Raw genomic sequence first — 13,215 nt, 5'->3', positions numbered from 1 at the left:
ATAGCAACTCTACACAGCCTCAGTGAAGTCACAGTAATCGACCGACAGCGTGGGCCAGTCAACATTTGCATATGGTCCTTTTCAGGCGGCTGAAGTATATTTCCTCGCCGATTGGCTTTTTAAAAATGTCAATAGTCATGGCATTTTCAGATGAGCAGCTACCACAGGATTTAAGTTTAAAAGTCCCATGGCATTAAAATGTAACTTTATGAGGTTTTTTAACAGTAATATGAGTTTCCCCAGCCTGCCTATGGTCCCCCAATGGCTAGAAATGGTGATAGTTGTAAACTGAGCCCTGGGTATCCTGCTCTGCCTTTGAGAAAATGAAAGCTCAGATGGGCCAATCTGGAATCAAGGTTACCTCCCCTTTATCTGCTTTGCCCGCCTCCCTCATGGACATCATCAAACATCATGGCTTTCAAACAAGCAAATTGGAAGTTGGTCAAGGGCACACCCCCAGCCTACACCTTGCCCCCCCCCCTTCTCCTCAAAAGCTACAGACTCAGAAATGGCACATACTAAGGAAAGCGCATTGTGGGACTGGCTCTAGGGGCTGTAACTCTGAACCAAGGCTGGATTTTGGGAAAGAGACTTCAGATACAGTATTAGGGGACCACCAAGGCCTATATAAAAGAGACTTCTGATACAGTATTAGGGGGCCACTTAGGTCTATATAAAAGCATCCAAAGAGCACCATGTCATGGGACCTTTAAAGTCTCTGGTTTAAGAGATTGGTTGTTCTGTGATTCAGATGTCTTGCAGCTTGTAACAACACTGACATTGCTATATATGTTGACCGTTTAAAGGGCAAATCTCTTCACTTCAGTTCAGCCTGAGAGCCAATAAACAGAATCAGCAAAGACCCAATGCAACGCTGGTTGCGTTGGGTCTATGCTCTGTTGGGGTTGGGGCTCCGTTGGTGTCCTCACAGGGTTCCTAATGTAAACAGAGCATGTGGGCTCCTGGGCTACCGGATCACACCTCCACTGAAGTGATCTGGTTCATCTGGGCCCTCATGGACTGGATGCTGTTGAGGATCTTCTTCTGGTGGCCGGCTAACGTCACTCCCACTCTGACGATGTCCCTGAGGAGAAATTGTTTATCAGTTCCACGTCAGTATTCTGCAAGACTAACATTTGACTGACTGTTTTCTGGATGCCGAAACTTTAAAAATATAATGTTAGAGCAGATACAAAACAGAGATTGGCCTCCCCCGGAAAAACAACCTGGTAAGTCGTTCCAGCACCACTCTGGTGAATGATGCTGAAAGGTGAAGTATACGAGCGTCAAACTAAGTTTTTTTTTTAACTTTATGGTGGGAAAAAAACGTTCTGTGTCACGTTCTGCGTCACGCATGTGAAGTAACAAATGTACTGATTTTTACCCAAATAACCTACTAAATAATTTTGGTGACTAAACCTAATCAAACTTTGACCGTTTCACAACGTTAACGGCGTGTTTAAAACCACAGCCCTTGCCTTCTCTGGTTTAAACATGTTGACTCTGTGGGTCGTATTAGAGGGCAGGGATAAACAACCTATGTGGCTGTAAGGTTTGCAGGACTGCTTGACAAGGCAGCAGCAAGTGGACGCCGAGAGATTTTTGCCCCTAGTTTTGCCACTTACCCATAATTGTAAAATACTCCGGACTGAAGTCACCTGCATATAAATACCCCTCTACTCCTCCCCCCCAATCTATGTTTGCACGTAAAGTTACTGTGTAATTATAATGTTCAGTATTGACTCTCGATCACAGCAGTCCAGGTTAGTCTGTACTAGAGGCTGACATTTTTTCGGGAATCCCACGGGTCACGGGATTCCCGTGGGATTCCTGCAGGATGGGAGTCATATTTACTATTAATCACGGGATTTGGACGGTACAGGATAAATGGTTAACGGGAGCAGACGGGAGCGGGAATCAACCGATAGCAAAGACGACAAAATAATCTAAATGCAAAAAAACGTAAATGCACCATTTTGTAGTTTCCTTTTAATACACCTACAATGTAACGCAATTAAAAAATAACTACACAGCCCAGCCGTCCCAGAAGCCATCAGTGCTTTTTGTCACGGCCGTAGTTCAAAGAGCAGTGATGGAGGGAGCTAACAGCCGCGGAGAAATCGATGTGGCAAAAAATGATTTACAGCGCAAAGTCAGAAGTAAGGACATGTCTATTAAGTTCACAGAACTGGTCGGAAAGTCTGAAATATTTAAGTTTATGAGAGTAGAATGTGACGGTGATAGCACGATGTACGCTGCTTGTAAGACATGCTTAGTCTGAGTCCAGTACGCAAGTGATTCAGGGACGAGCGGTCTGAAGAGGCACACCTGCAAGGCAAATTCGGGAAAGAATCAGCCAAGCATCGCTTCGTTCATCAAGCGAAAATTGCCGTCAGGTGTCAAGTCTCGTCTGACCGACAAAATTGCTTGCATGTAAATGGGAGCGGTACAGGAGCGTGAGTCAGTTTAAACAGGAGCGGGATGGGAGTGGGACTCAATTTACCAGGAGCGGGATGGGATGGGATTAGTTTTTAAACTTTGGTCTGGGAGTGGGACGGGACAAGATTTCTTTCTATGGGAGTGGGACGGGACAGGAGTGAAAATCCACTCCCGTGTCATCCTCTAGTCTGTACCACAGCCCTGCCGTTCCTTTTCTAACAAGATAAGGCAGAAATGCCAAAAGAATAAAACAGTCTTAAAAGATAAGGCCGTAAAGGACATCTAGACGCACCCTTGCGGCAGCAAATGTAATTTGTAGCTAGGGTCAGTCTAGCAACTCTCTGTTGGCTTGCAAGGTGGAAAAACCTTCTGGTCAGGCCAATTACATCGTGTATAGAGTCGGTGGGCGGGCTTAACGTAATGACGGCAGAGTTGCGACGGTTCAGCGTGAATTCCCTGCTACTTGAAAACACAGAAGATGGCTGCTGCTGCTGGAGAACAGCAGCCTTTTGAATCAGCTTAGTCTGCAACTCTGGAAGACTTGGAGTTAAGCACTGAAGTCATTCCTAAAAAATGAAGACGTGCTCGGAGTTTTGCCAACAAAATACGGCAAACGTTTAATCTATCAACCAGCGCTGCTCTGGTTGGTTGTAGGGCTATCCTATTGCGTGCAGAGGGAACTTGAAAGACAACAGTCTATCCCGCCCCTTGCATTGAGCCCTGCCAATGGTGAGTTCCCAGACCCAACATCTGGATGTGGGTCTGGCTTGTCAGGCTACAGTAGAGTAAAGTTTATTACTCAAACTTTTTATTCTACAGAAAAGAGCAATATAAAGAATTTCTAATGCTGGGTGTGGGGGTCATACCATTTCATTATTTATACAGTTACAAGTAACAAAGATGGCAGACCTGGTTCATATTAAGACAGTCCAATTCATGTATAAAGCAAAAATAATCAACTACTGATAAATGACAATTTCAAATCTGTAAAGGTGTGTTTTTGTGTTTCTGTCTGTGGTGTAAAATGTAGTTTTTATACAGAGACGGGTATCATTTATTTATTTAGATATTTATTCTTTCTTAGTTTCCATTTTTCATTTTATTTAATTTACTTAATGAGTATTATCATTTTGGAGAAAATTAAAGAAATATGCATGAAATAACAATATAAATATTTGATATAAATATATGAGAAAGAAACTGTATTCTTTAAGATACTTTGTATGTAAAAAAGGCCAAAAAAACAACAAAGAGTTTGTTATTAATGTAGCCTAATGCTTTCCATGCTGTGTAATATTATTTTCTGTATGACCTTTTCTGTTTTATTTTACATTTCAATCAATCTATGTCTTCGCGCTGAAATAGGTTGGACGGAAATAGGAGGAAATTAGTGGTTCCAATGTTATTTTATAATTTGAAGATATGGATATAAGATATTTGGTTCTACTACAAAGTAATGCATCTGCATTAGGTTTGAAATCACATGTAACTAACTACCAATGACCATGGTGATATCATCAGCAAATCTGTGTCATATGTCTAGTCTACAGGAAATATTGGAAGTAAGCAACATACTCCATAGTCATTTTAGACACAACATCAAAGCTGCTGAAGTCTTCGTTGGCAAAGTTCTCCTTGTACTGGCCCATCTTAATGGCATCCAGCCACTCCTCCACGGTGCTGAAAGAGGAGAAGTCTGGAGTGGTGCGATCCAGTAGAGGTAGGTGAACACTGGTGGACACAACAAAGACAAAACAAGAACACAAAGTTGGTCAGTGAGGCGGTGGGCCAGTCCCAGTGGTAGTGTTGGAGGGGCTTTCCTCCCCCTACCTTGATGACAGCGGCGTCATGGCCTTGAGGCTGCTGGGGTTGCGGATCATCTTGTCCAGGGTGCTGACTATCTGGCTGAATTTGGGCCGGCTGCTGCGGTCCTTCTGCCAGCAGTCCAGCATAAGCTGATGCAGCGCACTGGGACAATCCATAGGGGGGGGCAACCTGTAGTCCTGCTCTATGGCGTTGATAACCTACAAGAAGGTACAACGTGGAGTCTCAGAACATGAGTCAGTCCAGAACCACACACAGACCCACACACACAGCAGTTCACATGTGGACATCATCTGGACACGCTAAATGTCTCTGACAAATAAGGCTGATATTAATATTCTCATCTGGTACACCTGCACACAGGGCTATTTTCATAACGATGCACTATTGCTTGAACACCAATTATGATATTTCTTTCATTTGATGTAATTTTCATCTAATTCAATTAATTAGTATTATAAATAACATACTATACATTGTTTGGAAATTTAATTTAATTTTTATTTTATATAACTACATTTATAATATGATAACGTTTAATTGATTTCATTTTGCTAGTTTAAATTTAATTTAATTTTAATTCCCATAATAAAAAAATTGAATGTTTGAAATAAATGATGTAGACTTAATAAACTGTTAAACTAAAGTGCATGTTAAGAGGGTGGAGTATTTGTCACTGCCAGCTCATCAGCACTGCAAACTGCCTTTTTAATTATTTTTTTAAAGATGATTTTTCTTCTTTTTTTAAAGAGTATTTTTGGGGGCTTTATTATAGTCATAGCAGACAGTAAAGGGGAGAGAGATGACACGCAGCAAAGGACAGCAGGTTGGATTCGAACCTGGGCCGCTGCAGGACTCAGCCGACATATAAAGACATGAACGACGGGCAGCAAAGGGCTTTTCTTTGCTTTGTTTAAAATATATACAGTGCTTCTCATGAGTATAGGAACCCCTGCTTAAGTTGACTAAAAAGAGGAATTAAAAAAATTAATCTTTTTTTGGAAATTGATCTTAATGCCTTTTTTAAAAAATGAAAAAAAGAAATCCAACCTTTAAGTACACCAATTTTCTTTCTTTGTGAATGACTAATATGTCATGATTAAATAAATGTTCTTCCTTAAAATACATAGGGCATAAGTATGTACACACAAATGTTAAATTCCCATAGAGGGAGGCAGAAGGCCAGTTATTTCATGGATCAGGATACTATGCATCCTGATAAACTTCCCTAGGCCTTTGGAATTAAAATAAGTGGAAGGTAAACGCAGGACAATATCAGAAGAACGTTGCATATTGTAGATGAAGCACAACAGAAAAAGCATTAAATTAGTAAGCATCTACGCGGAGAAAGAATTTGACTGTGTGAACTGATATTTTTGTACAAGTGCTAGAATTATTTGGTCTTAACAGTAAATCAGAACAAGCGTAAAGACTTTATATCAACAACCCACTGCCTAAGTTAAAGTAAATGGAAGTCTGACTGATAAAATCAACTTGAAAAGGTCTACCAGACAGGGTTGTTGCCCCACCCACTTTGTTCGCTCTTTTTTGTAACACAAGCAGTTCGTCAAAACGAAGAACTGGAGGGAGTAATGGTGAATGGAACAGAAAAAAAAATAGGACTTTTTGCTGACAATGTCATAGCCTTCTTAGAAAAACCAAATAAATTCCTCTCTGCACTAATACAACTTTTAAAAACCAACAGGCACCTCTCAGGATATAAAGTTAATGTCAACACAGATACTACCATTTAACTACACTCCATCAAAAGAGATTCAGGATTGATATCATCTTGATTGGAACCCAAAAATAAAAATATCTGGGGGTCTCCATCACTAAAGGATTGTCTAAATTACATAAAGAAAATTATTATTAAATTATTAAGCGATACAAAAAGACATGGGAAGATGGGCTACTCTACCGATAGATTTTAATTTGAAAATTGAAATAATCAAAATGAATGTGCTACCTAAGCTCCTCTATTTATTTAACTCCCTACCAGTAGAGGTCCCTCAAACCCAGTTCTTGACCTGGAACAAAATAATATCAAGGTTTATCTGGGCAGGTAAACAACCTAGAATTAGGTTAGAAACTATCCAGCTGCCGAAAGGCAGAGGGGGGATGGGTCTACCAAGACTCAAAGAATACTACTGGATACAGCGACAAAGACGACTGAACGAACATTGGATACAGTGGACAAAATTTCAGTTCCAAAGGCCAAGGGAACTTTATCAGGATGCATAGTATCCTGATCCATGAAATAACTGGCCTTTAATAATAAACATCTGCCTGCTTCTATGGAAATTTAACATAGGGGGTGTATACTCATCCCCCCTGTATTTTAAGGAAGAATATTTACTTATTTATTTATTTATTTATGATACATTATTTATTCACAAAGAAAATGTGTGTCCTTAAAGCTTGGATTTTTCCTCATTTTTTAATTAAGATCATTGAGATCAATTTCCAAAAGAGGATTTTTTTTATTCCTCCTTTTAGTAAGCAGGGGTTCCTACACTCATGAGCAGCACTGTATATATTGAGGGTGGCAGTAGCTCAGTACATAGGGACGCTGGGTCAAATCCCCGTACGGACTGAAGTATTGAGTGTGGACTGGTAGCTGGAGAGAAGCCAGTTCACCTTCTGGACGCTTGAGCAAGGCACCAAACCCCCTCCCCCAATCGTGTGTGTATTTCAGGCATATGTGTAGTGTGTAATTACAAAAGGTTGTAAATTGCTATTTCCCCATTTGGGATCAATAAAGAGTATAAAGGAAAATAGAAACGGTGTTGGCTCTGAAGCTCTTCCTTCTGGTCGATAGTGCTTAAAACTAGATGTCATGGGGCTCCATGACCTTTCTATGCTTTACTCACATCTTGATTGCTCATGTCCCAGTAGGGCCTCTCTCCGTATGACATCACCTCCCACATGACGATACCATAGCTCCAGCAATCACTGGACCAGGTGAACTTCCTGTATTGGATGGCCTCTGGAGCCGTCCAGCGGATGGGAATCTTCCCTCCCTGAAAAAAACAAGTGGGAGGTCAGGAGGGAACTTTGAGCGCCTTTCAGAGGACTCATGACGGTTTTACGGTTGGATCACACACTTGAATACAGATACTGTGCTTGTTAACTACTTTTGATAGCCATTTTAATACTTTGGCTAGCATAGTTGGTATATCCAGCGTGTGGTTTCCAACATAATGGTGCCTCTGCGTGAGAGTCCACCAGTCCTGATGCAGACTCACCAGAGCGCTGGTGTACGTGGGGTCCGAAGTATCGTCCTCCAGGAAGCGGGACAGGCCGAAGTCCGACACCTTGCACACCAGGTTGCTGTTGACCAAGATGTTCCTAGCTGCCAGGTCTCGATGGACGTAGTTCATGTCACACAGGTACTTCATGCCTGCTGCTATGCCCCGCAGCATTCCCACCAGCTGGATCACTGTGAACTGCCCATCATTTTGCTGGAAGATAATAAAAAACAAACATGAAATGACTTAGTGCTGAACAATAGAAATAGGATAATATATTACAATGGTATTGTGGTGTTGACTATTGGTGCTTTCACAAAACATTTACACAATGAGATTTTTGATGAATAATCATCAGTAACATGGATATAATGGCTAAGTGGGTAAATGCAAAAAACAGAACAGATCGAACAGTCGGGTAAGTTAAGAAAATTACATCACTTTACTGAAATGCATTCTGTAAAACCCGGAAAAGACACCACTTATGCCATATTATGATATTAGGAAATCCAAAAACTAAGATGATATCTAGTCTCATGTCACAATATCAATATTATATCAATATATGCCCAGCTCTACCTTAACATTTCAATTTCACATCTCCAGGAACTCTTTTTTGCCTCAATAAATTTCCATGAAATTTGCTGTGATCATTTATGAAAGATGACCTTTGCTTGAGCACCAGAATCAGGCCACATTGTTTACTTAAATGTTTGTTGAATATGAAATGTATGATTCGTGACTGCAGATGGGAATGATGTTGCAAGACGGCTACAGGAAGGATGTGCCATGGCGCCTGGGCTCAGCTGACCCCCGCAAAGCCTTCCCAAAGACACAGAGAACACTGAGCATTGTTGATTTTGAGACAACAGACAAACAACGGTGCCTTGTCCCTGGTAAATATGAAAATAATTATCCGCAGCCAGATGACAGAGCCCAACAGGTGTGCCAGTGGCAGCCGATAATACCATTAATTTAACAGCTCATGTTCCAAACAGAGCAGCTGGAATATGTTCAAAACCGCAAAATAACGTAATGTAACAGTACTAATAGTAGTAACTGTTTTTTCATATATCACTTATTAATATTGCAATTCGCAGCCACTTAGACCCATTAGCAGAACGTCACACATGTTCAAAACTGTCTAGTCTGTGCTTTGCAACAAACAAATGTCAGTATTGCATCAGGTGCAGTGAAATGCAAAAGATGCTCATGACCAGTGGCTGGGAGACAACTTTATCATTCTTCAGCATGTCTCCTTTACCCTGAGGAAGGAGTCGAGGGAGCCGTTCTCCATGAACTCGGTGATGATCATCACAGGGGTGCTCTTGGTCACCACCCCCTCCAAATGGATGATGTTAGGGTGGTCGAACTGGCCCATGATGGATGCCTCGCTCAGGAAGTCCCGCCTCTGGCGTTCGGTGTAGCCCGCCTTCAGCGCCTTAATAGCCACCAGGACCTCTCTCTTCCCAGGCTGCCGGAGGTTTCCACTGCACACCTCACCAAACTCACCTGACAGCAACATGACAGCAATCAGTGGAAAGTGAATGAATGAGTGAACACACCTCTTCAAAAATGACTCAAGTAACCAACGTAATTAAACAACTATCACTGTCTCTTTGACAAAATCTTCCCAGGAATTATAGATATTCTATGTTCTTATCTTATTAGGCAGTGATACGACATGTTGAATGGATAGGGCAAGGCATTCCCTGATCTAGTCCCCTGCGGAAGACTTCCAACTAGTGAAATAGGAGTTCCTTAAAATGTCCGCTTGTGACAACTGAACAGGACAGAATAGAGTTCCCCTCCTCACTTGCTTCAATGAAACCTGACATCCTTTCCTTTTTTTTATGCAAGGTCAGTCTTTACCTGCACCGATAACTTGTTCAATCTTGACACAGGAAATGTCAATCTCCTTGGCAAACTCTCTGACCGCTTCATTAGGGTCTTCATACGTGAAGGGATCGATGTAGATCTTCATTCCTGGTGACACTTCAACAGAGAGACAGAGGAGACAGCAACAGCTACACACAACACAAACAAGAGCTGCCACATGGAACATCAGCGATAATGGCTGCCAGTCTATCCGATAACAACATGCTGTGTTACTTACTGTGACCACTGGTGTAATGTTGGAGTTTGTCTGTGTACTCCGACTCTGGTCTTTCGGGACTTCTCCTGCTGCGGACAAATACACAGAAGCTTGCGTGTCAACAGATCAATCTCCATCCACTGATAAAGACCAGCTGCTGTGGGTGAAAGCTGCTCAGTGGACCTTGAGTTGGGAATGTTTTTTGTGAGAACACATCAACAGTGCGCTTTCATACCAGTAAATATGTTTTGTTCTTGCCTTGTGTGGTTGTGCACTCTTGTGATTTTCACTGTAAAAGGCGATGTGCAATAGGGACCTATACACATGATGGAGAGACGGCGAACCCTCCACTTTCTAAGCCCAGTGCCTACACACTGAATTCCGGCTGCCCAGTTCCACGGATTTGAACAAGATGTGCATATGAACAGATCCTGATGTGATGAGGGTCTGGTAATTACTAGCTACATTTCGAGGAGGGGCTACACCTGCCTCCCCTCCACTCCTGCACACAAGGCTCTGGATTTTGGAACACTACCTCTGGACACACACTGGATGTCTGGATCCAACTGGATATATATATATATACATCCATCCATCTTCGACCGCTTATCCGGTGTCGGGTCGCGGGGGCAGCAGCTCCAGTAGGGGACCCCAAACTTCCCTTTCCCGAGCAACATCAACCAGCTCCGACTGGGGGATCCCGAGGCGTTCCCAGGCCAGGTTGGAGATATAATCTCTCCACCTAGTCCTAGGTCTTCCCCGGGGCCTCCTCCCAGCTGGACGTGCCTGGAACACCTCCCTAGGGAGGCGCCCAGGAGGCATCCTTACCAGATGCCCGAACAACCTCAACTGGCTCCTTTCAACGCGAAGGAGCAGCGGCTCTACTCCGAGCTCCTCTCGGATGACTGTGCTTCTCACCCTATCTCTAAGGGAGACGCCAGCCACCCTCCTGAGGAAACCCATTTCGGCCGCTTGTACCCTGGATCTCGTTCTTTCGGTCATGACCCAGCCTTCATGACCATAGGTGAGGGTAGGAACGAAAATTGCCCGGTAGATCGAGAGCTTTGCCTTCTGGCTCAGCTCCCTTTTCGTCACAACGGTGCGATAAACAGAATGTAATACCGCTCCGATTCTCCGACCAATCTCACGCTCCATAGTCCCCTCACTCGCGAACAAGACCCCAAGGTACTTAAACTCCTTCACTTGAGGTAAGGACTCACTCCCTTCCCGGAGAAAGCACTCCATCGGTTTCCTGCTGAGAACCATGGCCTCAGATTTAGAGGTGCTGATCCTCATCCCAGCCGCTTCACACTTGGCCACAAACCGATCCAGTGAGTGCTGAAGGTCACAGACCGATGACGCCATCAGGACCACATCATCTGCAAAAAGCAGCGATGAGATCCTGAGCCCACCAAACTGCAACCCCTCCCCGCCCCGACTACGCCTCGATATCCTGTCCATATATATTACAAACAGGATTGGTGACAAAGTGCAGCCCTGGCGGAGGCCAACCCTCACCTGGAACGAGTCCAACTTACTGCCGAGAACCCGGACACAGCTCTCGCTTTGGTCATACAGAGATTGGATGGCCCTGAGAAGGGACCCCCTCACCCCATACTCCCGCAGCACCTCCCACAATTTCTCCCGGGGGACCTGGTCATAAGCCTTCTCCAGATCCACTAAACACATGTAGACTGGTTGGGCATACTCCCAGGCCCCCTCCAAGATCCTTGCGAGAGTGAAGATCTGATCCGTTGTTCCACGGCCAGGACGGAATCCGCATTGTTCCTCTTCAATCTGAGGTTCAACTATCGGCCGAACCCTCCTTTTCAGCACCTTGGAGTAGACTTTACCAGGGAGGCTGAGAAGTGTGATACCCCTGTAATTGGCACACACACTCTGGTCCCCCTTTTTGAAGAGGGGAACCACCACCCTGGTCTGCCACTCCTTAGGCACCGTCCCAGACTTCCACGCAATGTTGAAGAGGCGTGTCAACCAAGACATCCCCTCCACACCCAGAGCTTTTAGCATTATGTAATTAACAAAAAAGTGTGACATAATTGAAAACATGTCTTATATCCTAGTTTCTTCAAAGTAGCCACCCTTTGCTTTTTTGATAGCGCTGCAAACCCTCGGTGTTCTCTCAATGAGCTTCATGAGGTAGTCACCTGAAATGGTTTTCACTTCACAGGTGTGCCTTGTCAGGGTGAATTAGAGGAATTTCTTTCCTTATTAATGGAGTTGGGACAATCAGTTGTGTTGTGCAGAAGTCAGGTTGATTCACAGCCGACAGCCCTATTGGACAACTGTTAGAATTGAAATTATGGCAAGAACCAATCAGTTAAGTAAAGAGAAACGAGTGGCCATCAGTACTTTAAGAAGTGAGGGTCAGTCAGTCCAGACAATTGCAAAAACTTTGAATAAGTCCCCAAGTGCAGTCGCAAAAACCATCAAACACTTCAACGAAAATGCCTCACATGAGGACCCCCCCAGGAAAAGAAGACCAAGAGTCACCTCTGCTGCTGATGATAAGTTCATCTGAGTCACCAGCCTCAGAAATTACAAGTTAACAGCAGCTCAGATTAGAGACCAGATGAATACCACACAGAGTTCTGGCAGCATACACATCTCTAGAACAACTGTTAAGAAGAGACTGCGCAAATCAGGCCTTCATGGTCAAATAGCAGCTAGAAAACCACTGCTAAAGAGAGGCAACAAGCAGAAGAGATTTGTTTGGGCCAAGAAACACAAGGAATGGACATTAGACCAATGGAAATCTGTGCTTTGGTCTGATGAGTCCAAGTTTGAGATCTTTTGGTTCCAACCACCGTGTCTTTGTGCGACGGAGAAAAGGTGACCGGATGGATTCTACATGCCTGGTTCCCACCATGAAGCATGGAGGAGGAGGAGTGATGGTGTGGGGGTGGTTTGCTGGTGACACTGTTGGGGATTGTTTCAAAATTGAAGGCATACTGAACCAGCATGGCTACCACAGCATCCTGCTGCAACATGCCATCTCATCCGGTTTGCGTTTAGTTGGACCATCATTTATTTTTCAACAGGACAATGACCACAAACACACCTCCAGGCTGTTTGTTGACCAAGAAGGAGAGTGATGGAGTGCTGCACCTCCACAGTCACCGGACCTGAACCCAATCAAGATGGTTTGGGGAGAGCTGGACCGCAGAGTGAAGGCAAAAGGGCCAACAAGTGCTGAGCATCTCTGGGAACGCCTTCAAGACTGTTGGAAAACCATTTCAGGTGAGTACCTCTTGAAGCTCATCAAGAGAATGCCAAGAGTGTGCAAAGCAGTAATCAGAGCAAAGGGTCGCTACTCTGAAGTTGGACAATGAAACTGAAACACCTGGTTTTAGACCACAATAATTTATTAGTATGGTGTAGGGCCTCCTTTTGCAGCCAATACAGCGTCAATTCGTCTTGGGAATGACATATACAAGTCCTGCACAGTGGTCAGAGGGATTTTAAGCCATTCTTCTTGCAGGATAGTGGCCAGATCACGACGTGATGCTGGTGGAGGAAAATGTTTCTTGACTCGCTCCTCCAAAACACCCCAAAGTGGCTCAATAATATTTAGATCTGGTGACT

The 13,215-nt window shown here is 43.7% G+C and overlaps 1 protein-coding gene across 2 annotated transcripts in view; it reads right to left on the bottom strand.

Moving 5' to 3' along the window:
- Nucleotides 1-714: 714 nt before the first annotated feature.
- Nucleotides 715-13,215, bottom strand: part of LOC116691960 (ephrin type-B receptor 2) — a 56,643-nt gene continuing 44,142 nt past the window's right edge. Inside the window, exons 9-16 of one of the 2 annotated variants that reach the window (XM_032519895.1) lie at nucleotides 9,631-9,698; nucleotides 9,387-9,512; nucleotides 8,779-9,026; nucleotides 7,512-7,727; nucleotides 7,137-7,286; nucleotides 4,270-4,463; nucleotides 4,015-4,170; nucleotides 715-1,084 (exon numbers count right to left, since the gene is read on the bottom strand). In XM_032519895.1, coding sequence (XP_032375786.1) covers nucleotides 976-1,084; nucleotides 4,015-4,170; nucleotides 4,270-4,463; nucleotides 7,137-7,286; nucleotides 7,512-7,727; nucleotides 8,779-9,026; nucleotides 9,387-9,512; nucleotides 9,631-9,698 — 1,267 coding nt within the window. In that variant the 3' untranslated portion in view covers nucleotides 715-975. The remainder of the gene's footprint in view (nucleotides 1,085-4,014; nucleotides 4,171-4,269; nucleotides 4,464-7,136; nucleotides 7,287-7,511; nucleotides 7,728-8,778; nucleotides 9,027-9,386; nucleotides 9,513-9,630; nucleotides 9,699-13,215) is intronic. The other variant, XM_032519896.1, reaches the window with a different exon arrangement.

This window comes from Etheostoma spectabile, chromosome 7, assembly GCF_008692095.1.
Source record: "Etheostoma spectabile isolate EspeVRDwgs_2016 chromosome 7, UIUC_Espe_1.0, whole genome shotgun sequence".
Classification (NCBI taxonomy): Eukaryota; Metazoa; Chordata; class Actinopteri; order Perciformes; family Percidae; genus Etheostoma; species Etheostoma spectabile.
Note: the sequence above shows the minus strand (reverse complement) of the source record. Positions and strands in the feature narration are given on the sequence as shown.